This window comes from Mauremys mutica, chromosome 8, assembly GCF_020497125.1.
Source record: "Mauremys mutica isolate MM-2020 ecotype Southern chromosome 8, ASM2049712v1, whole genome shotgun sequence".
NCBI classification, from domain to species: domain Eukaryota; kingdom Metazoa; phylum Chordata; order Testudines; family Geoemydidae; genus Mauremys; species Mauremys mutica.
Window position 1 is genome coordinate 80,686,765 of NC_059079.1, and position 24,791 is coordinate 80,711,555.

Sequence of the window (24,791 nt, forward strand, 5' to 3'; positions counted from 1 at the left end):
TCTGACCCCCGCTTTGGGGAAGACGAAAAACCCCACTCCACCAGTGGTGAAGGAAAAATTCCTTTCCAGCCCCCTACAAAGGAATGACTAGTTCAGTGCCCACAGCAGGTCCTAACCAACCTGATATTCGCACCTCGACAGAAGGGAGGGTGGGTGCTGCCTTGCCTGCTGCATGGAGAAGGGGCTTCTAACACCCAGGGTTGCCCTTTTAAAGCCTTCCTCCCTTACATTCACAGGGGGCGAGTCAGCGCCAGAAAGCTGGCCACCACCACCTTTTTGCAGCACTTTCCAACCTTCTTCTTGTCCTCCTCCCCACCCCCGCCATAATGCACTTCTACTTTCCTCTGGAAAGCTCAGACAATATCCCCCCCGCACTTCAGGTGTGGTGTGGTCATTAAGAGAGCCAATTTAAATGCTTCTTCCAAGAACTACTGGCTTCTATGTTTATAAGACTAGCATAAAATACCTATAAATATGCATCACTCTGTTCATAAAGCAGCATAAGGAAACAGAATTCATTACCTATCTACCAATTAGTAAACCAGAGAATTAGGTTTGATTTTAATTCAGAAAAGGAAGAAATAGATGTAACTGTCAATCAGATGGTATAATTGCCCAAATATTAAATTGTGGTTTCATATATAGTAACAGAAATACATTGTACCTCAATGGCATCTCTCATCTAAGGATCTTAAATTATATAAGCCTCAACAGTGCTGTGATAGTGACATATCACTCAGTCTTCCACTCTGTTCGCTACACTATGCTGTCCCTCTTTCCTTATTTCATAGAGATTAGCACATACAGATGTCATTTGTTGGCAGATGTCACCACACCATTATATCTGTGGCTTAGTATCCTTTATTTTAAAAGATCACGTTCTCCATAAAGAGCAATACACAGAGAGAGAGAGAGAGAGAGAATATGCTTCATTTTGGTTTTATTTTTGAACTGTTTAATAGTTGAAAAGCTTGCATTTTTGTTAATAAAATTAGTAAGGCATTTTAAAGATACTTCAGGTAGAATATTCTACTGTGGTCCAAATACAAAACCCAGAATTTCAAAAGCCAGTAATTTCTAGGATAAACCATTTAGCAATAACCTAACTTATGGTATTTAATCAACTACATCCCCAGACTGATATCAAAGGCAGGCATGAATGCTAGGTCTAATTTTTTCAAGACTGGTCATGTTAATTGTGTGTGCAGTTTTGAACATGCAACTACAAAGTGTCAGGATTACAGAGCTGCATTCTCCCACTCTTACACAGTGTAATGTAGCCCAGGGACCTGGGCTTACCCTGAAGGTAAGCAGCTACTTGTGGTTCTTCCCTTCAAGAGTCTGTGACCAGAATATATAGTGATCCAACAGCCCTCCTGCAACCAAAGTAGTGAATAAAGCATAGGAGAAATAAAAGATTTAAAAACCTCAGTATAACTACAGGTCTACCTTACCTAAAGTCTTACCTCCCCCGATGGTAAGCTGAGCAGGCCTAACTTCTTTAGACATCTCTAGTGGGTGTCCATGTCAGTTTAGCTCCCCTTGAACAACTTCCTGAACAGCCACTGAAACAACTCCCTTCCTCTCCCCCGGTTTTAAAGTGCATTGAGTTATTCTGATTTTCTGCTTTCCAGTCCTTTTCCTGTTTTGGCATTTTCTCTTATCCCTCAAGAGTTTCCTGAGAAATGGCTCGTCTTGAACCATTCTTCTTTCCTTTCTGCTTTGTTTATTTTTTTGCTGCCCTCTACACCAATATATTCATACAGTAAACATCTCAATAATCAGGCCAACATACAGGACTCATCCTAGAGCAACTCCACTTTCCATCACATAGGGTTACAGGGTGAAACAGGTGCCAGAGTCTCAGCCTAACTGCACCTGTATTCCCACTCCATGGTCTTTCAAGGGCACCCACTTAAGTCTTCCAGCTCCCAGCTTTACCTTTCTTGGTCAGAGACTCACACTTCTCTCTCTCCCTCTCCCTCCTGGGTTTTAGTGCTGCAGAGCTCCATGCCTTACACTAATATACCCCCAATAAGCCCATCTTCCTGAAGGGCCATGCCTGTAGTCTGCTTTCCCTTCAAGGGCTATGAACAGGGTATTGCCAGTAATTACAAGTTACCGCACAGTTCTTTCTAATCAACCCCATTTATTCTTAAGGTAAAACCAATATGGAAAAATATATGTAAAAAACAATAAAAAGTCCTATGTGTGGGCTAAAATCTTCACCGAGGTCACCCATCAGCCTTATGGGGTCCCAGCAGGCCAAAGTCTCCCAAACCTTTCCCCCAGGTTGGTGACCCTTTGGACAGAAGTTCCTATCTATTTGGTTGAATCAGAAAGAAGCCTGGGGTCAGGTTGAATTCCACCTTTTCATGCCAAAAGCCTTTCTTTGTTGGTTTCTAGGAAACCCAGTTTGAAACAGTATATGCAAACTTCCCCAAGGGGATGGTACCTCTCTAGAGATGATTACCACCCGATTTACCTTAATCAGCCCCTCATGTTTTTGGTTCCTGGAGGAGGTAAAAGCAATCCTCTCCCCCAGGAGTTGCATACAATTCTTGGCCCACAGTGATACATAAAGCATTGTCAACCTTCATACAATATCTTCCCCCAAAGATACTACATGTGGTTGCAATATCTGTCATAATGAGAATGTGAAAAAAAATCTTAGGGGCAGTTTAAGCAGCAACATTTGGACGTGACCCTGATTGTCTAACACCATGTTTGGGTTTATTAGTAGTCTTTCTTTGGTAGTTACAGCCATGTACTAATCCACAGTGAATCAAAATTGAGACTAACACTACAATGGAAAAGAAAACATTAACAGTTTGCTGTGATGTAACTTCTTCCCATGCTTTTCTTGATTTTAACAAATTAGTTTTTTTCAGCTGCTCAAAAAGTGTTTAGCTAGTGACATTGTAACATTAACATATATTTCTTTTAGTTGTTTTGGGATGGGAAACCAGCACCACCAATCAGCTAAAGATTCTATTCTGTAAGTTGTTCAATAACTGGCAATGGAAGACGTCAAAGATTTTTCTTCTGCATCCAAGTCGTTACTAAAAGTACATATATGGAAATTGGGGTTAAAGGAAGCTTAAGCAACCCAATTATTAATTATTTTAATTAGCCTAATCAGAGTCACATTGAACTCACATATCTGACTCTATTCGGTATAATATTTTTCCTGTAGATTTTGTCCAAGGAAAGCATTTTGTCATTTGTAAATAATCCACAATTTTACAAGATAAATCTAGCTTGTTTCCACCTCTTGTCAGTAAATGCTCATTTCAGTGTCAGGAAAGAACTCCTCTTAGTCTCAATTAATGGTCCAAAATCAGAGAGGAAATTAAATACATGCTGCTTGGAAAGCTATTTCCTTTGTTTGGGGAGATGCCCTCAAATTTTAGAATTCAGAAATGTATACCTAAATCCAACATGTTCCAATTTTGGCTGCAATTTTCCCCCCATAATCAAATACGTAGTTCAGCTCTAAAATTGACAAACTTGGGCCATGTCATACCATTATTCTAGGCTAAACTCAACATGGAATTTTTTTTTTAAATGGCATGATGTGGAGTTATGTTAATAGTTGTGTCGTACACTCCCAAATGTCCACAAATAATAATCTTGGGGCTGCATTCTGCCATCAGTGATAGAAGTCTGGCAGAGTGGGACATACAAAATACCCTACTAATGTGAAATTGTTAAATGCCCAGATAATGAGTAATCTGGAACATAACTGTTCTTAAATAACTATTTTATATTTGATAGCTAAGCTTACTAGCAAAAACGGAGCAAAAGCAAAATATAGTATTAAACTTGAGAAATTTAAATGAATATGTTTTAAAAGGCCAAAGACTATAGCTACAGGTGCTCAGCATCTCTCAGGATCAGACCCCAAGTTTTTACTTCTTTAAATTGTTACCAGAAGCTCACCAAACAAGTTTTTTTTTAAATAAATTAACAACAATACAAACAAACAAAACAACAAAACCTCTGGGTTTCCCCATGTGTCCCATTCTTCTGCAGCTATCCTCTGGAAGGTAACTCTACTGGGGCAGAGAACATCTGTTTTATGTTTTGTACAGCACTGAGCACAATTTTAGTTATGACAATATTTGAGTCTAACAAGCACACAGATTAAAATGAAATAATCAATAATAAAAAATCATAGCTATTTAATTGCTTAGCCCATAAACATTTTAAAGGAAACAGGTTAAATGATTAAATGAAATTTCAGGAAGCAATGAAGGCAGGGAAGTAATGTTACTGAAATTAGATAATCAGTCACATGTGAACACTTCATCCAATACATATATACACAGAGCTATTACGCTTGCTTTGAGTAAGTAAGTGGCAAACAGTAACGGGTCTTTGTGAAGAGTAATAAGAGTCACATTCTTCCATTGATATAAAAAGAGACAGAAATACAACTTTGGGTGTAGGCAGTTGAAGACTATCGACCAGATTCTCAGCTGCCCCAAATGTGGCACCTGGCCCCCACACAAAGTTGGTGCAGTTCCACTGACTTTAGGCTGAAAAGCCTCAAGAATTTGTAAAACAAACAGTAAAACTTCTTTTGTTTGAGGAGGTGGCATCAACACGCAAACTGTAACACACACATTATTACAACTCTAAATTCAGGGTCATCATTTCCACAGCAAAAGGCCACCAAGTTTATGATTCATGAGGTAGAAAATTCTAACCAGACCTCTATACCAAAAGCTAAAGAAGAACCCCTGTCAGCTTTAGTCGTCTTAGGCCTGGTCTACACTAGGACTTTAAATCGAATTTAGCAGCGTTAATTCGAATTAACCGCTCAACCGTCCACACTAGGAAGCTGTTTAATTCGACCTAGAGGGCTCTTTAGTTCGAATTCGGTACTCCACCCCGACGAGGGGAGTAGCGCTAAATTCGACATGGGTATCTCGAATTAGGCTAGGTGTGGATGCAAATCGAACTTACTAGCTCCGGGAGCTATCCCACAGTGCACCACTCTGTTGACGCTCTGGACAGCAGTCCGAGCTTGGATGCTCTGACCAGCCACACAGGAAAAGTCCCGGGAAAATTTGAATTCCTTTTCCTGTCTGGACAGTTAGAATCTCATTTCGTGGTTGGACATCGGGGCGAGCTCAGCAGCACCGGCAGCGATGCAGAGCTCTCCAGCAGAGAAGTTCATGTAAAGTCTGAATAGAAAGAGGGACCCAGCATAGACTGACCAGGAACTCTTGGATCTGATCGGTGTGTGGGGCGAGGAGTCTGTGCTTTCGAAGCTGTGCTCCAAAAAACGGAATGCAAAGACCTACGAGAAGGTCTCCAAAGCCATGAGAGACAGAGGATACAGCCGGGATGCCACACAGCGCCGCGTGAAAATCAAGGACCCCAGACAAGGCTACCAAAAAATCAAAGCGGCAAACGGACGCTACGGAGCCTGCCACCACTGCCCCACCAGCGACCATGGACTCTGACGATGGGACAGTGTCAACGGCCAGTTCCTCGGCGATGTTCGCGGACGGGGAAGATGAGGAAGGGTTTGTGGAGGACGAGGCAGGCAACAGCGCTTACAACGCTGGTTTCCCCGACAGCCAGGATCTCTTCATCACCGTCACGGAGATCCCCTACCAACCCTCCCCGGCCATTAACCCGGATCCTGAATCAGGGGAAGGAGCAGTCGGTAAGTGCTTTAACCATGTAAACTTTTATTCTTAATATAACAGGAATCTGAAGTATGTGAAAAGGAGGTCTCTCTATATATGGGGATAGAACAGAAATCCTCCTGGGAGATCGCCACGAACCTCTCCTGGAGGTAATCGAAAAGCCTCCGCAGGAGGTTCCTGGGGAGAGCTGCCTTATTGGGTGCTCCGTGGTAGCACACTTTTCCACGCCAGGCTTTCATGAGGTACTCAGGGAGCATTGCCTCCCCGAGCACGGCTGCATAGGGCCCTGGTTTGTGCTGGCTTTCACGCAGCATGCGCTCTCTATCTCCTTCAGTGACCGTCCTCAGGGTGATCTCGCTCGGAGAGTCCTGCATCTAATTAGGGGAATTACTGTAATGTTACGCCTGGTCCAGAGTATTTTTTCAAAAAACTCCGGACAGACGGCATAGCACAGACTCAGCACGCTGCTGCGTGACGAGCGTAACGGAAAGCCAAAGAATCAAATGGACGCTCATGAAGGGAGGGGGGACTGAGGATGCAAGGTATCCCACAGTTCCTGCTGTCTCCGAAAAGCATTTGCATTCTTGGCTGAGCTCCAAATGCTTCTAGGGTCAAACACAGTGTCCGCGGTGGGTCAGGGCATAGCTCGGCAATTTACGCACCCCCACCCCACCCCCAGAAGTGAAAGGGAAAACAATCCTCTGGTGACTCTTTTACATGTCACCCTATCTTTACTGAATGCTGAAGATAGATGCGATGGTGCAGCACTGAACACCGACATCCTCACTCCCCCCACGCTATGGATGGCTGATGGTACAATAAGACTGATATCCATCGTCATCATCAGCCTATTGGCACATGGGGCAGTGCAAAAGGACTGGTAACCATGCGTACTAGCATCTGTGAGGTCGATCAAGGGCGCCTGGCCCTAATTTTTCCTGGTAGATGGTGCAGTATGGCTGGTAACTGTCCTCATCATAGCAACAGGGGGCTGAGCTTCATCAGCCCCCACCCTTCATGTGTAAAGAAAAGATTCAATTGCCCCTGGACTAGCAGCAGGATGCTGGGCTCCTCTCCTCCACACTCCTTAATGTCCTATCTGGACTATCATAGCAACTGGAGGCTGCCTTCCACTCATTTCTCACTAACAAGGCACTGTGTCTTATTCCTGCATTCTTTATTACTTCATCACACAAGTGGGGGGACAATGCTATGGTAGCCCAGGAAGGCTGGGGAAGAATGGAATGAACACGTGGGGTTGCTGCAGGAGCACCCCCTGTGAATAGCATTCAGCTCATAATCTATGCAGGATCTGACACAGAGCAGCTGTGCTCTCTGGTTCTCTGATACAGTGGTTCTCTAGTACACTTGCCCATATTCTAGGCAGGACTGATTCTATTTTTACATACCAAAAAGGAGGGATTGACTCAGGGAGTCATTCCCAATTTTGGCTTTTGCGCCCCTGGCTAAGAGCAGCCAGGGGCACTTATGACAGCAGCAAATGTTGCAGTGCAAAAGGACTGGTAACCATGCCCATCTTATTACCAATTTATGGTATGGTAGATGGTACAGTATGGCTGGTAACCATCTCTGCTATCATGCAAAAGCAAAAGCATGCTGCTGTGTAGCGCTGCTGGACCGCCTCTGTCAGCGGCATCTAGTACACATATGGTGACAGGCACAAAAGGCAAAATAGGCTCCATGGTTTCCACGCTGTGGCGTCTGCCAGGGCAATCCAGGGAAAATGGGCTTGAAATGATTGTCTGCTGTAGCTTTCCCGGAGGAAGGGATGACTGACGACATTTACCCAGAACCACCCGCGAAAATGGTGTTTGCCCCATCAGGCACTGGGATCTCAACCCAGAATTCACAGAGACAGACTACACTGTGTTCATTGTTCACCAAAATTTATCTTTGCAAGGAATTCACTCCCTTTTTCCCATCACACAGCTTCGACTGTCTCCAGACCTGCCACAGCATCCCCCTCACAGAGGCTGGCAAAGATTAGGCGGCGAAAGAAAAAGACAGGGGACGAGATGTTCGCTGAAGTTAGGGGGTGCTCCCGAGACGAGGCGGACCAGCAGAGCCAGTGGAGGGAGACCCTCTCTCTGTACCAGCGCTCACACAGCGAACGGGAGGAGAGGTGGCGTGAGGAAGACAAGCAGTCGACTCAAACGCTGCTTGGACTAATGAGGGAGCAAACGGACATGCTCCTGCACCTTGTGCATGTTCTGCAGGATCTCAGGCAGGAGGACAGAGCCCCCCTGCAGTGTATCTGCAACCGCCCTCCCCCGCCACAAAGTCCCATACCCCCCTCACCAAAAATAACCAGAAGGAGGGGCGCCAGAGGCCGTGTAAACTGTCACTGCACCCCAGCAGAGTGCTCAAGTACCGAAAAGCTCTCATAGCCTAATTTTTTAGAAGTCCTTTCCTTCCCGCCTCACCCAAGCCCCCATCCCAGTTTCATCCCCTAACTGTCTAGTTGATAATAAAAAATACTTTTCTGTTAATTACTTTTTCCGTCATGTTCTTTTAGAGGATACTGTGTTTGAAGGGGGGGAAGGGGGTTGGTAATTTGACAGGACAATCACCTTTACCAGGGTACAGACATGGGGGCAGGATCAGCAGCAGGTCACACACACACTGCAGTCAGTACGCACCCTGGTCGGTATGGGAGGTGGTTTGCAGGTTCTGTGTGGGTGGGGGGGTACGTGACTTTGTAGCGGGGGAGGGGGGGTTACAGATCTCATGCAATGGTCCCTGTCCTGGACCACAGAGCCACGCAGCAGAGGAATCTGTATCCGTCCTCCCCCGCCAAAAGGCCACATAGCCCACGCACACAGAGTCCCAAAAAGGAGGGATGGCAGGCTCCGTTGAAACAGCCAGTCCGGCACTGCAGACTGCTCTGGGTGCAGGAGCCTGTCATTCCTCAAATTTACAGGCGGTCTTTACATCACCGCACACCCTACCCAGCACAGTCCGTGTCCCAGTTTCAACCCTGTAACGCAAAGTCATCAATAAAGAAACCTTTGTAAAGTTACAGTGGAACATGTATTTTATTTTTATACGTGTGTTGGAAGTTGGGGAAGCGGGGTGGGCGGGGTATGTAACTGCAGATGCTAGTCAACAGTAACTTGGTAAAGAAATGGGCAGGTTCAGCTTCTCTGTAAAGAAACTGAACAGTCACAGGTCACGCTGCTCACTGCTCGCTGGTACTTGAAGAGTTCCTTGTCGCTGTGCAAGGCGCCTGCACAGAGCTTCACGAGCCAGGGCATTAGCGGGTAGGCTGGGTCCCCGACGATCACTATAGGCATCTGCACATCCCCAAGACTTATTTTGTGGTCCGGGAAGAAACTACCTTCCTGCAGGCGTCTAAACAGACCAGAGTTCCTGAAAACAAGCACGTCATGAACTTTGCCTGGCCACCCGACGTTGATGTTGGTAAAACGTCCCCCATGGTCCACCAGTGCTCGCAGCACCATTGAAAAGTAGCCCTATTTCTCAGCAGCTAACTGTGGAAGAGGTGGACGATAAGGTGCGAGGAGTTGACAACGGCCATAACTGCAGCGGGATCCGTGCTCAAAGTGCTGTGGCGCCCGCGCTGTCACTGAGCAGAAAAGTGCATGAACAGATTGCCCGCAGGCGCTTTCAGGGAGGGAGGGAGGGAGGGCGTGATTGACGGTTCAATGATGACAGTTACCCAAAACCACCCTCGACACATTTTTTCCCCCAGCAGGCATTGGGGGCTCTACCCAGCATTCCAATGGGCAGCGGGGAGTGCGGGAACTGTGGGATAGCTTCCCACAGTGCACCGCTTCCAAAGTCGACGCTGGCCCCGTTACTGTGGACTCAGACAGTCGAATTAGTGTATTTAGTGTGGATACACAAATTCGACTTCATAAGGTCGATTCCACAAATTCGAATTAAGTAGATTCGAAATAGTCTTGTAGTGTAGACGTACCCTTAGTGTTTAAGACAATCAAATTGACATCTGCAGAGGTGACATTCCATTCAATAGAGGACAGAATTTTTCAGTGCAATACTTTTACTTCAACTTCCTAATGAATGTGAAAATGTCAAACTGTACAAACATCTGAAATTTTGTTTGCCACATAGTTCATTTATATCTCAAGACCAACATAAAATTTTACTTTTGATAATTAAAATGTACACAAGCTCCAGCAATAAGGTAGGTCTTCCACTTCTCCTAATTCACATGGAATTCCAGTATATCGACCTCCTAAATCAGCTGTCTGCACTGATCCAAAATAGAGCTGTAAAAGCCCTCCTTAGCATGTTATTACACAGACTGACTAAATATTTGGCACACCCATGAGTCTTTTTAACAAGGGGAACCAAGGTGACATATCTGAAATAGAAACAACTGCCATATCCAGTTACCAGCAACAGCAAATCCCAGGGACCAGTCCTACTATGGATTATATGGCTACAACCAAACATTAATCGCGTCATATTTGTCTGGGTTTAGGAGACATTGTTCTTTTATTATTTCTATAATGGGTACATTAGTATCTATTAGAAATTTCATATTGCAAACACACTATTAACTATTTAATGTGCTGTTAGTAACTACTATTATCATTTCCATAAAGACATTTTAAGGATACCAATCAATTTGCAATGAATGCTGTCTGCTAAAACACCTTTAGTGCTTTGGATGCTGCCAGCTAACATCAGGCACTAAATCAAAGGAGTTTGCAGACATATTAAGCTGCCAGCACTGTCAGGAAACAGCCAATATTATACTGCTTGATTTTTTTCCCCCAAGTGAATTAACTGCACATGAAGGATTCCTAAATGACTAGCCTTGGAGACTATATTACTGAATACATAAGCTTTCTACATCTTCCTATCAAAATGGCTCAAACCTGACCTGAAAGATAATGTCAAAGGGCGAGAGGATAGTTCAGACTCCACATGTTATCCTCTCTTAGATAGTCAACAAGGAACCATATCTGAAAGGATAGGCTGATGGGTGAAGCACAGCACTGCTGTCCAGGATGTTCTGTTCACAGCCCTGCCATCAACCTTAGCTAACTCACCTAATCTCTCTGGGCCAGATTTTAAAAGGTATTTAGGTGCCTAAAAGTGCTGATTAGGGCTGTAATGGGATTTCCAAAATTGCCTGACTGCCTGCCTTTTGAAAACCACACGAGGTGCCTATCTGCATCTTTAGGGCACTTTGAAGATCTGGCCAGCCATGTATAAATTTCTTCAGCTATAAAATGGGCATAAATATCTACGATTGTATTACTGTATAATGTCTCCCTAAACAAAAGCTCCCTGTTGTAATGATTATTGTTTTGTTTCTGACATTTAAATGGCAAGGATTTGTAAACCTGTTAATACTTCCTAAAAATATAAATAGTAAACATGTATTTCATTGATGCTTTTAAATGAACTTTGAGGTCCTCATGGAGATAATGATATTAAACTACAAAAGTTATTACCAGTGATGTCATTTTACATGAGTGAAAATGCTACTATTAGCTAAGAAATATTGGCTGAAGTGTCATACTACTACTAATAGCAATACCTAGCTTCTATATAGCATTTTTCGTCCATAGATCTCAAAATGCTTTACAAAGTTACATAGTCAGTATCACTATCCCCCATTTACAGAGGGGATTAATCAATAGCCAGTGTGTAGTCAGTGGGCAGTGCTTCTCTGAAATGATAATTCAGTAAAGGGATATAAGTATCTTGATAAATTCTAAACTAGGAATAACTAACATACCACTTAAGAGGCTGCACTTCACTACCTTACACATTCAGTGAAACACAGGTAAAAGACTGGCATAGAATAGCATCTTAAGCAGTTGCTAATATCTACATAAATATTTAAGGATTGATAGGTATCTACAGCACTTTATGGTACCGTTTTATCTTGTTCAGTTAGCTCAAGAGCCATGTTAGCTAACATACTTTTACATCATTGTCCAACTAGTTATAGTTTGTGACATCAAAAAAAATACAAAACTATCCACTGAGACACGATGATCCTATTAGCATTAGCACAAAATACTCTACTTAGAAACTGAGCAATGCATTTAATTAATATGTTTAATCTTGCTAGGGCAAGTGGGGAGCAGATTATGTAAGACAATTAAACTTTTTCTATATTTATTGCCATATTTGGGGAACACTTCCTGGCTCACATGACACTGCTGAGAAATGTAGCAGTAACTCTTTCTTATTCAAAAATACATTTCGTGCTAACAGTAAATAAAAATGCATTCTCAGTTGCACCAAGAGGAAGGCCCAGAAATATACTAAGCAAACAAATGTTGGAGAGGGAAGGAATTACAAAAACTGTGCAAAACATCTGCTTGCATTTATCTTTGATAACTGCCACTATTAGCGCTACCAGTATTGTTGGCTGAGAGGTGATGCTGAATTAACAGAGACAATCTAACAGAGGCCAATTAAAGTGTAGCATAGTAGAGACAAAAATACCTATTTTAAAATAATATATTTTAATGAGCATAAATCCAAGGTTTTGGTTTATATAGAAATCTATTGCTCTTTCAGAAATATGAATACATGGCCAAACATACATTCTCAACCCAGTCTTGAGAATATCAGAATTATAAGTATAAATGCCCTCAGTGTAATCAACACACACATGCACAGAAAACTTGATTAAAGGCGAGGTATGCAAAAAAAAAAAAGTGCATGATCTTTGACTCCACATTTAAAAGCATGTCCTTTTTCATAATAATTTAAATGGATGTAATATATACACTATGTATTACAACATGATTGTCTAAACAAATATGCTCTGCTTTCTAAAATTCTTTTTAAAATTATATATCGATAGGTATTTTCTCCCCTCTGCTTTGAACATCACTGATATTAACAGAGCTGGGAATTACGTTTGTGTATCAAAGAGTGTCTAGAGGCCAAAATCACTCAAAGTTATATCTGTATAATACCTCTGAAACCAACGGAGTTACAACTTTAATCAAGAGCTGCACTTGGAATCATTAAAAATGTATTATAGTAACAATTCTAAGTTTTGGTGCTTCCACATAGTAACCAAAAGGCATATTAGCATAGACACCGACTCCATGGGAAAAAATAGTGGGTTCTGAGCATCCACTGGCAGCCCCCCATCAGAATCTTCCCCTCCTCCCAGTGTCTCCTGCCCACCAACAGGCCCCACTGATCAGTGCCTCCCACCCACCGCAATCGGCTGTTTTGAGGCGTGCGGGAGGCTCTATGGGGGGAGAGGTGGAAGAGCGAGGATGCGGTGCGCTTGGGGGAGGGGAAAGGAAGAGGCAGGCAGGGTGGGGGCAGAGTCTTCGTGGAAGGGGTGGAGTGCAGGCAGGGCCTGGGGCAGAGCCATAGTCAAGCACCTCCCTCCCACCCCCCGGCACACTGGAAAGTTGGTGCCTGTGCATATTACTTAGATTAATGTTTACTATAACACCACAAAAACAAACATTATATAAAGAAAAGGAAACACTTTGCCAATTTATTTTAATTATTGATTAATTATGTGTTTACTGAGTGTCTGTATGGAGTAAATTAATATCTTCCTTTGTTGTAGTCATGTTGGCCCCAGGATATTAGAGAGACAAGGTGGGTGAGGTAATATCTTGTATTGGAGCAACTTTCACCAACAAAGACAAGTTTTGAGCTTACACAGAACTACCAAAGAGCGCTGTGTAAGCTCAAAAGCTTGTCTCTTTCATCAAGAGAAGATATTACCTCACCCACGTTTTCTCTGGGGTAAATCAACAGTCTTCCTACAGCCAGTTCACCTTGAGTTGTCTCTCAGAATATGTGCTAACTACTTATGCTAAACTATGTATTTGGTCTTGTATTTAGCTCTGACTCTCTTTCCCAGACCTGAAGAAGAGCTCTGTGTAAACTCAAAAGCTTGTCTGTCTCACCAACAGAAGTTTGTCCATTAAAAGATAATACCTCCCCCACCTTGTCTATATAGATGCAGTCACGAAAGAGAACAATGGCTTCAGATAGCTGCTCATCCACCACCACTTAAGGGATGATGCTAGAGCCATTTACTTTTCTGTCAATGCATCTAGATCAATGCTTCCCAACCTGGGGGTTGTGGGATGGGTTTAAGGGGCTTGCAAGTGCAGAGCTGGCATTAAGGGGTGGAAAGCAGGGCATTAGGGCTACAGGAGTCTGGAAAGGTTGAGAACCACTGCTTTAAAGGGGCCATGTCATTGAACAGAGGTTCACTGGCCTCAGGCCCCACTGCCCTTAAAGGGAAAGAACAAACTACTTCCAAGAAGGTCACATACCACACTTTGGGAATTTCTGCTCCGGAGTAAAGAGGGACCTGCCTATTGTGGTTTTAAAAATCATTTTTTATTTTTTTCCCTCTCTCACATGTTCTGCTCTGCTCCTACTGTGGTATTAAAACAATGCTTTGCTTGGAGGAGACTGCCTGATCATTGTATATACTGTTCATCACAGACTCTCCAAGTCAAGAACTTCCAGGGCCAAATTCACCCTAACCTGCAGAGAAATCACAATCCAAGGTGCTATTCCACCCTCAGAAAGGCCTCAGAGAGACCAGAACAAGGATCAGAGGTACAGCAAGCCCTGTAGTCATGACAACATACATTATAAAACATGATCTTAGATACACAGAAACTACGTGCATTGTTGAATTAAACAAGAATAAACTGCACCACCTACACACTCAGTTTCACATGAATATACAGGACACAAAGTTCAATATTGATAAGTACAGAAACAAAAAGGACTCCTATTCCCTATAACTGCATCCAATAACCAGTACAGGTTCCCTTAAAACAGAATCAAACACAAGACAAATCTCTGCACATTGCAAATAGGGAATTCTTGTGAATTACTGAGCATTTAACTTGAAGAAATATTCTCCAGCACTCCAAAAAGATAGAATGTAGGTTATGAACACGAACAACTGTAAAATACGCTGATTAAAATAAAATATGGAAATGAGATTTCTATATTCAATGACAAGGAGAGTATGAAATAAACAGCTGTTATTAATACAGATATTAACAATAACCATTAGCCAAACTGGCCATTTGCTTCAGTGACTACTGCATGAAGACACTGGAACAGAGCCACTGTGCTAATTAAGCAATAACGATTGAAACACAAGGCATTTCCTGAGGATTAATGAATGGTTGGCCAGGAAATGAGGGAGAAGAGGAGAGCTGATGGCCTGAGGCAAGTTAGAAGGTCATTAAACCCTTGGCAGTCATTAATCCCCAGAAAATGCCTTACACCAAAGTCATTATTGTTATTAAAAGATTAAAATGTAAAAGTGGCTGTATGGATTTTGTTATGCGTGATCTGGTTTAATTTTGTACAAATAGCACATTTCTACAAAATAGCCAATGAGAATGAATTATGTTCCATTCAGCACGTGATATATAGTGCAAAACCATCAAAATATTGCGATATTACTGGGAAGAAGAGATATTATACACCTGGGTTTGGACCATGCTTGTCCAGAGTAATGTTTTGATGGACCACTTCTGGCAGTGTTAAACTAGCTTTAAATTTAGATTCAAACACCTCCTGAATTTTGGGGAGGTCAAAATCCAGACCAGGATCTCATTTGCGTCTTGATCCTCTCTGTATATAAAACCAGAATAAGGATAAAGCCACAGCTTTATCACTATACCATTTCTGTACATAACAGATTGCAACTCCATCCATTATGGAGGTGGGAGAAAAGGAAAGACAGTACAGAGAAGATAAAACAATGAGAAAGAAAGATTTTGAAAATAAATAATTTTCTACTACAGGTTAGGACCCAAATTTGTGATCTTTACATAAGCAAAACTCTCATTGACTTCATAACTCTGATTATTATAAACAATGTAACAAGGCCCAAATATTACAAAGGCATTCGATCATTCAGAGCTAGATTAAACAGTACCCACATCATGTGGCTTCTCAGGTACAAATCAGTGTGAATAACTGCCATCTGACATAGCTTTCTCCTCTAGCACAAGTGCTGTGCTCTGCTGACAACTTAAAAAGCTCTATCTTTACTGCTCCCATTTCAATTTTTTTTGTAAAAGAATAACTTTAAAACAGCCCAACTGCCTGCAAGCATAGCAGTTGGGTACGGGAATTGGTAATGCTACTGCAAGATTTGGCGTGAATGTGCAGCTAAAGATTATTTATGTACAAGAACGGAGATAAATAAAATCATTAACTGGTGGAAGATGGGAGATTTCAAAGCTGGACATTATAGTTTTACCTTTATTGCAGCAGAGATTTGGTGCATGTGTGTACCCAAGCACGTGTATATGTGTATATACATGTGTGCATGTACATAAGAGTGTATGCATTGTGAGAGTGTGGGTATAGTGCACAAAGGGGCCATGATGCAAGCTTCTAGATGCTACCATAACACAAAGAAATTTAGAACTAATGCAACCTTTTTTTCTCTGATGTTGGCCCTATGGAACAGAGTTTTTCTTTTTTCCCCCTGCAGTGAAGTAGAATCATAGAATATCATAGAATATTAGGGTTGAAAGGGACCTCAGGAAGTCATCTAGTCTAACCCCCTGCCCAAAGCAGGACCAATCCCCAACTAAATCATCCCAGCCAGGGCTTTGTCAAGCCTGACCTTAAAAACCTCTAAGGAAGGAGATTCCATCACCTCCCTAGGTAACCCATTCCAGTAATGTTATAAGTAATGTTATATAAAACTCTTCCTAATTTTTTTTTCGTTTTTGTTATGATCTATACAGAATGAAAGACTACAATTACATTAGCAAAAATTAACATCAGAGTGTACATCTCTGCACTAGCAGGGCACATCAGGCAGCCGGTTTTCCTGTATCTATCATCCGACGACGCCCAATAGCTGAGAAATATACTAACTTGGTGGAGAGAGTCAGCAGGGAATAAAAAGGACAACCAGCAAGGTATTTTGCCCTCAAAGGTTAAACCTTCCTTTGTGAGCTATTGTGGGGAATGACTTTCCCAAATGTATTCCTTTCCTGTGTCTCTTGAGCAGCGACTCTTATAGCCCTAGGGGAGACAAGTTTCACTCAAGTTAACCTTTTGATGACAAAGGACCAAACAGTGTCCCTTGCACCCTGACACACACCCTACTACACTCTCTCATCAGTTCTCAAAAGCTAAGCATTAAGCATGGGCAGTACTTAGGTGACACAGGAAATCATGCTAAGGAGTCAGCAGATGGAACTCCAATCCAAGTTAGCACTACCTCCATCATGTTCTTAGGAGACACAGCTAAAGGTCTCATCTCACATGAGACATAAGAACAAGCCCTTTAACAATTAGGATCATTAAATATTTCATTTAATTTTTCACATGAGTAAAGCTGGCTAGCCCTAGGTTCTATAGTTTACAGTGTATAAGCCTTTATTCTTTATCCTGAAGTAATAGATTACTTCCGGCTTTAGCAGACTGTATCACAGCATACCATCATGTAGTCTGCATATGCCATATTTTAACAGAATAAAAATTTAAAGCTCAGTTTAAAGTTTAGGTTGTTTGGATTTTAAACTGGTCACTGATTCAGGATTGTTTACTGCATATCTCAGGCCTTGGGCCAATGTATTTTTCTTCATTTGGTTGGGGTTTTTTGGTAGGGATTCACATTTAGGAGCAAGAAGGAAACATTTTTCTTGCAGGTCATTTTGGGGTGGGGGTGGGGGAGGAGGGGAAATGGGTAGCTATCAAAAGCCACATAAAAGACTGGAAAATTCAGAAGAGAGAGGGTGGAGATAAATATGTGACCAAAGGCGCGTGATAAATTTATTTGATCACATGACACCACCACCACATGGGATGTGTATTCACACACATGTGCTCTATACAAGCTTACTTTTGAGAGTGAGAACTCACACCGATGTCAAGAAGCCATTATATTTATGCAAGTACATCATAATAACTGTTAAATAGAATGTCAAAATAGCTAAGGTTGAGACAATCTCTACAGCAGCATGATCATTGGAGTAAGGTTGCCACATCTCCCTTTTAATATTAGATCAGATATTATCTTCTGTCATGTGTCATAAAACTAGCAAATGCATCTAATTCTATTTCTGTAATCTGGAATATTATTCTACAAGATGAACACATACACACTTAGCTCAAATAGAAGAAACACCATTTTAAAACTGCAACTGACTTTAATAATATCCTTCATTTCTATAGTATTTTTCTCTACTGATCTCAAAGAATCTGACCCAGGAGTCACCCCATAAAATTAATAGGCAGCAAACAGAAACAAATACTTCTTCACACAATCTACAAGCAGCCTGAGGAAACTGTTTCAAGAAGCTGTTGTGAAGACTAACAGTATAACTGGTACACCTGGGGGAATTCTGTGCAAAAAAATTAAAAATTCTGCAACAAAAAATTAAAAATTCTGCTCACAATATTTTCAAATTCTTCAAAATTTATATATTTTTATTTGTCAAAATAACACAATATAATCACAGCGGTTTCAATTAGTTTTGGTCATTTATTTCAAAATACCTGCCAGCAAGTCTGTCTGTAACAATACACAATACAGACAACAAAAAAGATTCAGAAAATGTTTTTTGATTAATAGATTCCTTATTAGACATATTAATACAGAACTCTGAGTAATAATTAAACTACAATACAGAACTATATTCCCCCCATCCCACCCCTGAAGCAGTGCAAAGGCTGGGGAGAATCTGGGGTAATGGAGGAGCTGAAGGAGAGGGAAATAATTGCTGGGAAGGAACCTCGGTGTGAACTGAGGGTTGTTGGATATGGGTGGGAAAAGTATGGAACAGGATTTTTTTGGGGGAGGGGAGGGACTGTTAGGGAGCTTCCCCCATGCAGACCCTGGCTGACTGTAGCATCTACCATTCAGTTAGGCACCTGTGTCCCTCCACCTCCACTCAGACACCCAGTCCCCCCATCTCCTTGTGGCCCTGCACACCCTCCTCTGTCCCATGTCTCTGTGCTCCCACTCAGCCACCCTCTGTCCTTATGTGTCCCTGCACCCCGTCCCAATCCCATGGGTCTCTGTGCCCCCACTCAGCCACTCCTCCATCCCTATGTGGCCCTGCACCCCTTTCCCATCACCATGTGGCCCTGCACCTCCCTCCTCTCGGTGGCCTGTCCCTCCACTCCCATTTAGCCCCTGTCCCAGTCTGTCCTCCCCCACTAGCCCTTATGAACACATCTGTGACCCCCCCAATGCCCCACACTGTCTGTCTCCCCATAGTCTCTGTCTCCTGACCTGGCCCTACAGGTGCTGTGAAGAAGGAAGGCTCTTTCTCTTCCCTAGCTGGCTGGGAGCTGCTGCTGTGATCTATCGCCACAGCACCCTCTGGTGAGCAAAAGGTGGAACTGCAGCAACTTTTCAGTAGAAGCTTTTTTCTGCATAAAAAATTTAAAATATGCACACATGCAGTGGTGCAGAATTCCCCCAGGGGTAAACTGGGTTCAAAAAAGAATTAGATAAGTTAATGGAAAATAGGTTCATCAATGGCTATTAGCCAATAATCAGGGATGCAGCCACATACTCTGGGTGTCCCTAAATACTTGACTGCTGAAAGCTGGGACTGGATGACAGGGGATATAACACTAGATAAATTGCCCTGTTCTGTTCACTCCCTCTGAAGCATCTGACACCGTCCACTGTTGGAAGACAGGACACTGGGCTAGATGGACCATTGGTTTGACCCCATCTGGCCATTCTTATGTTCTTTTCTTATTTTACAAACATTTGACCTCACAATTTTATATAAGTATTATTTTCCCCATTTTATAGATGGGGAAGCTCAGACAGAGAATATGAATGGTGAAGATGGAGAGCTCTCCTGTTTTCAAGTATAATTCACAGTCGCAGAATTTGTATCTGGATTCCAGACATTTTCTTGTCAAACCACCTGACTACAGGCATAAATCAGATAGCTCAAGTATTCTGATCTTTGCCCTCAGTTTGAGAGTGAAGACTGTGTCCACAAAAGGGAGACTGAGCTCCGGCCCTTTTAAAAATTAGCCCTTGAAGGACCATGAGGAATTAACTTATTAGATCTTCTACTGGCTTGTTAACAGAACCCAGGAATCATGGCTCACATTCAAATAGGTTTAGCCTGGTAAGTACTTATAAAGATGAAGTTTTAAAATGTAATCCATTTTAACAGAGCTTAAATTTCCTTTACCAAAACATTAACAGTAGCATTCTATTTTAATTGTTTTCAAATGGCTTTTCTACAACAAACATGAGTATTTTGACAATTTGAACAGAAAGTACTATCCCAATGTGGTTTAAGATATTAAATTCCAAAATAAAGGTTCAGAACAGCTCTCCCTTAACGTGTCCAGAACTGTTTTTTTCCAGTAGCTTTAACGTGAACAATCTGCAAAGCAAATAGATTCAGCCCTGGCAGCTTGAGTGAAACCAAATTTTAAAACCGTCATTGGTCTAGAACTGACAAAAGCCAAGCCTGGCCTTCAGTTTTGTAACTTCATTATTTGTTTCATCTGAATCTGAATACTGTGGGGGAAAGAAAAGGAAAATGTTATTTATATGATAAATTATTGTCACAACTAATATAGTGGCTGTGGTAAATTTTCTGCCAAGCTTGGAATGTTGTGGATTCCAGGCAGATGCCATAGCCCAGTGGTCAAAGTGTAGCTGAGAAAGTGTTAATAGTGTGAAGTAATCGTTTTTGATAATAGTTGGCAATTTATTTCATGGCTGCAGAAAAAGGGTTTTTCCCAAGGTTATACTTCTGTGCATACTAAACTGATATCTCTATTTATAACAGATACATTGTTTTCTGCTTATGATTGCACTATTGTCCTAACGATTTTTCAGCAAGGTAAGGCTTACTGTAGAACCAAAATGTTTATATGTATTTTATGAGACTGGAAAGAAAAGAGATAAAATGTAGCTTAATAGAACAGACAGATGTAAGCAAATTTCTTGGAAGAGAGACTTATGTGTATATGAGGCGTACTTTATTCATAAATACAAATCATATACTTCACAGGAGAGAAATTTCACAAGCCTACAAAAGGCTCCACTTGCAGCATTTAACTTGATCCACTATCACCCTCTCTAGTGGATCCCAGGCTAAATACATATGCACACAACTATATTTTAGAATGCACCTGAGTTGCAAAATAGAGTTCCAGAATTAGATTTGAACCCTAACTTGCTCTAAGTTGAAGAGCTTTCATGTGCTTTTTCCAGCTTCCGGCCATTGCAAACATAATGAGCTCAAACAGCCAATTTCAGATCCGGAACTGGATTTCTCCAAAGTCTTTGGAGGTCCATATCTGCAATTTCAGGTTCAGATCCATACCTAGCATAAATGTGCAATCCTGATCACACCGCCAAAGGAAATAAAACTGTTTTATTGAAGAAATATTCTGTAAATACATTTGATTGTGTTCAGATATTTCATGGTAGATAAATATCTATGTGTTTCACAATGTTGAAATGTCATCTTTCAGTTTCCCATTTAAGACATCCCACTAAAATGGTCACATGAGTACTGCAGATGAAAAATATTTAGAGACAGCAGGAAGAAATAATAGAATTCAACAGACTTTTCAATGGTATTCAACAGTGTTCAATTGCAACTGTTGTCTTTTTATTTTCAGAAAACACTTGTCTGCTATTCTGCAAATGCTGACTATCTGGTCTGGACCACTCTCCTGGGGCCAAAGTGTTTACAGATCTCATCTGAATGATACAGTCCTTCAGACATGCTCAGTCTTGTACTTGGATGAATTAGAGCAAGGACAATACATCAATTACTGAATCTTGTTTGATGCTATACATTTGCTTGGTCACAAGCCACTGGTTTTGTTTGGCTATTCAAGGAGATTAGTTTCAGCTGCTAAAGTAAAAAGATGGGACAAGAAGAAAAAACAACACCACTGCAGGAAGAATTTCTGTTTGACATTAATGGGTATCTTCCTACAGCAAAGATATGCATCAGGAAAGCAATTGCCCAAGACAGTTATTATGCATGTTATTTACATTCTATGCAAATAAGAAATATTTAAGTGGTCCACAATTCAAAACTTGAATCTCTTGCAGAGGGTTAACTGTTACCTAAGTAGGCATTAGAAAAGGCGGTTGACTAGTTTATCTTTGCAATAGTTAACAGTTAACATACCTTGACTACTGTCATTTATATTTTTGTTGTAAGAGAAACCAAGATTAGTTTCAGAATGTAAACGTTAAGAATTCCAAATTCTCTCTCAGTTAATGCTCTCCTTTGATTGGATATTTAAATTATTTAGTTTATCTTGGTGATTGGTCTAACTAGTAATTTTCTCTGTAACAAAATAATATTGGTAAATGTGGGGAAAAAATTGAAAAAAAATCTCAAAACAGAATAGATTACCTAGAAATATAAATAAAAACCAACAGAATGAAAAGAATTAGTTTCCTAATCAATAGTTAAAGTCTTCATTTGCATCTGGGGCATAACCACCAGATGCTGTTAGAATGGCCTAATGAAATGGGTCGCAGAGAAACTTATTACTTGCAGGCCTCAAACTGTGATTCAATGGCCCAGCAAAACAAGAAAATGCGCCCTGTATTACTCAAACGGAATAGCCTGGATTCAGTTGATTTTATGAGGCAGCCACACCACCGCAGGAGCAAATCTCAGCAAGTCCGATTCAAAGATGATGGTACAAACAAGAAGCCGATTGGTGTCACTGAAATGGACACTAAACCTGCCAAAGACACAACGCTCATGATTGAAAAGGCACAAATATCTAGGCACCATAACCTGCCAAACTATTCTCTCTCTTTCCCAAGGGCTCAGAAGGGGCATCGGAATATTGCTATTCAAACTTCTCCCAGCCTTAGGAAGCACTTTCCAGTTTTTAAAAAGAAAAAACTGACAACAAGTAAGTCTTTAATGGAAATGCCAACCGAGCCTGAATGCTCTGTCCAAGTCAATGGCAATCTTTCTGAACAAGACATGTCTTTGGACCTCTCTTACTTAAGAATAACTAAACATTTGGAAAATGGATCTAGAAGAGCCAAGACATCCCATCAGTTATTTCAAAGAGAGTGTAAAGCACAAAGCAATGGACCTATCCACTCAGACTCAGATACTTCCGCAATACTGGAAAAGGCAACTGTTTATAGACAGGTGCCTGAATACATACATCTGACTTCTCCACAGGACAACAGTGCTTCTGTATATGCTTCAGACATGTCCATGGATTTAAATGATTCAGGACGTTCTCCTACTACTATGAGCCAATCCAATGAAAACTGTACACTGCCATCCAAATCAGGAAAATCTCCTGCCTGCTTAAACAATACCAGAAACTGCAATGAAATTAATCCACATTATGACTCTTGTGAAGAAAAAAGTGTTTTGGAGTTACCTGAATCCACTAAAGACACTAGCACTAATGAAAACACTCCATTATCACCTTTGTTGAATCAGAGTTCATCACACTGCTTTCTCAGAGATCATCAACAGCTAACAGAGCCTGAAACAGATTCGGACTGCATGGTGCTGATTAATGATAATCATGGAATAACGTCATTGACCAGCAGTAATGAGTCAAAATCTATTCCCTCGTGTCACACTGAAACGGATAAAACTTCTACACAGTCATCTGTTCCAGAGTATAGCAATTATTTAGAAGACTTTCACATAAAGTCCCATCTTCCAGGGAATGAAATTAAACCAGAAACCAACAAAGAGATTAGAGACATTAATCAAATTCACTTGGCACATGGCGAACTATGTGCCCTACAAGGCAGGCTGCAGTCCATAGAGGAATCTTTGCACTCAAACCAGGAGAAGATTAAAGTCCTTCTGAATGTAATTCAAGACCTGGAAAAAGCCAGAGCCCTCAGTGAAGGGTATGGTGTACTTTAATATTAAAAAACTATTTTGTTAAGTAATTTATCAAAAAGTCAGACATGGCTGTTTACTTTCTTTTAATCTTTGTTACTGAAAATCTTCCTTTGAAATATTTAAAAAATGTTTGCAAAATTATAGTTTCTCTGTTTTATAGACTGGAGCCACTACAGAGCAAGCAAATGTCTTTACATTTTGGCATTAGTTAGCACTGAGCTTACAAAACATTGGCTCAATTAGGGCTTATCTATGTCGTCCACCATCATATTTTGGTTCAGATCCATGGTGTCAGAAAGTAGACATCACGTGGCCTATGAGTTGCTGGTTTCAATCCAGTTACAAGGGAGCAAGTTGCTATGTGACAACAAACAAAAACAAAAACAAAAACACAAAAGAAAAGTGCATGGTTACAGATGGCACTAATTGACAGGACATATGAAAAAACATGGACACTGAGTGCCCCTCTCACTGCTTAGGGTGGTGTCTTAAGAACAGAAATAAGGCACACTATCAGGGCAGCGTGAAGAAGTTTGCACTTCCACCACCTGTGCTGTAAACATTCTGCAGGTTAGCTGGGACCTTCATTCTCTCTGGCTGCAAATTTGGACCCATGTACGTACTCTATACACACAACATTAAAATCATTAACTAGAACATGTTCGAAGAAATGGCAGCAGAAGTTTTAAAATTATTGCTTTCCCTTCTGTTATTACCAGTACAGAAAGTAAAAGTCCATGATCCACATTAATGCTTTATATGTTACCAGTCCAGTCACCATCTCTGTCTTGCAACCATTACTCATGTGATTTAGAAATGCAAATTGTGCATTAGATTTCAGACTTCAATGGGACAAGTCTGCAACTGCAACACATGAGTAACAGTGGCAGGATCAGGCACCTTATTATTAAAAATATCAAACTAACATGTGCGAGACATTTATATACCGTTTTACAAGGTTCAGAATGTCACCACGTTTAAACCACTCACTCAGATTTGGATCATATTTGCTGAGAATACATTTCAGAACTCTTTCTGAAACTAACACAATAGTTAGAGATGGTTTCTAGCTTTTAAGAATATGTTGCACATAATTAGTCAATCCTTTGTGCATTTAAAAGAAGATTAAGGATGTCTTTTTAAAAAAAAGCTACATGCAATAGCACTTGCAAAAACTTATTTAACTGCACACATACTTTGCTTTCATAATTACCAATAACAAAATGCAAATAAGAAAATTGCACATTTTTGAACTCAG

At 41.2% G+C, this 24,791-nt stretch overlaps 2 protein-coding genes across 5 annotated transcripts in view; one reads left to right on the forward strand and one right to left on the reverse strand.

Annotated features, from left to right (window-relative positions):
- DOCK2 (dedicator of cytokinesis 2) overlaps positions 1 to 24,791 on the reverse strand; it is a 518,836-nt gene that overhangs the window by 216,936 nt on the left and 277,109 nt on the right. The window lies entirely within an intron of this gene.
- INSYN2B (inhibitory synaptic factor family member 2B) overlaps positions 21,915 to 24,791 on the forward strand; it is a 31,357-nt gene continuing 28,480 nt past the window's right edge. For both annotated transcript variants that reach the window (XM_045027218.1, XM_045027219.1), the window contains exon 1: positions 21,915 to 23,538. In XM_045027218.1, coding sequence (XP_044883153.1) covers positions 22,142 to 23,538 — 1,397 coding nt within the window. In that variant the 5' untranslated portion in view covers positions 21,915 to 22,141. The remainder of the gene's footprint in view (positions 23,539 to 24,791) is intronic.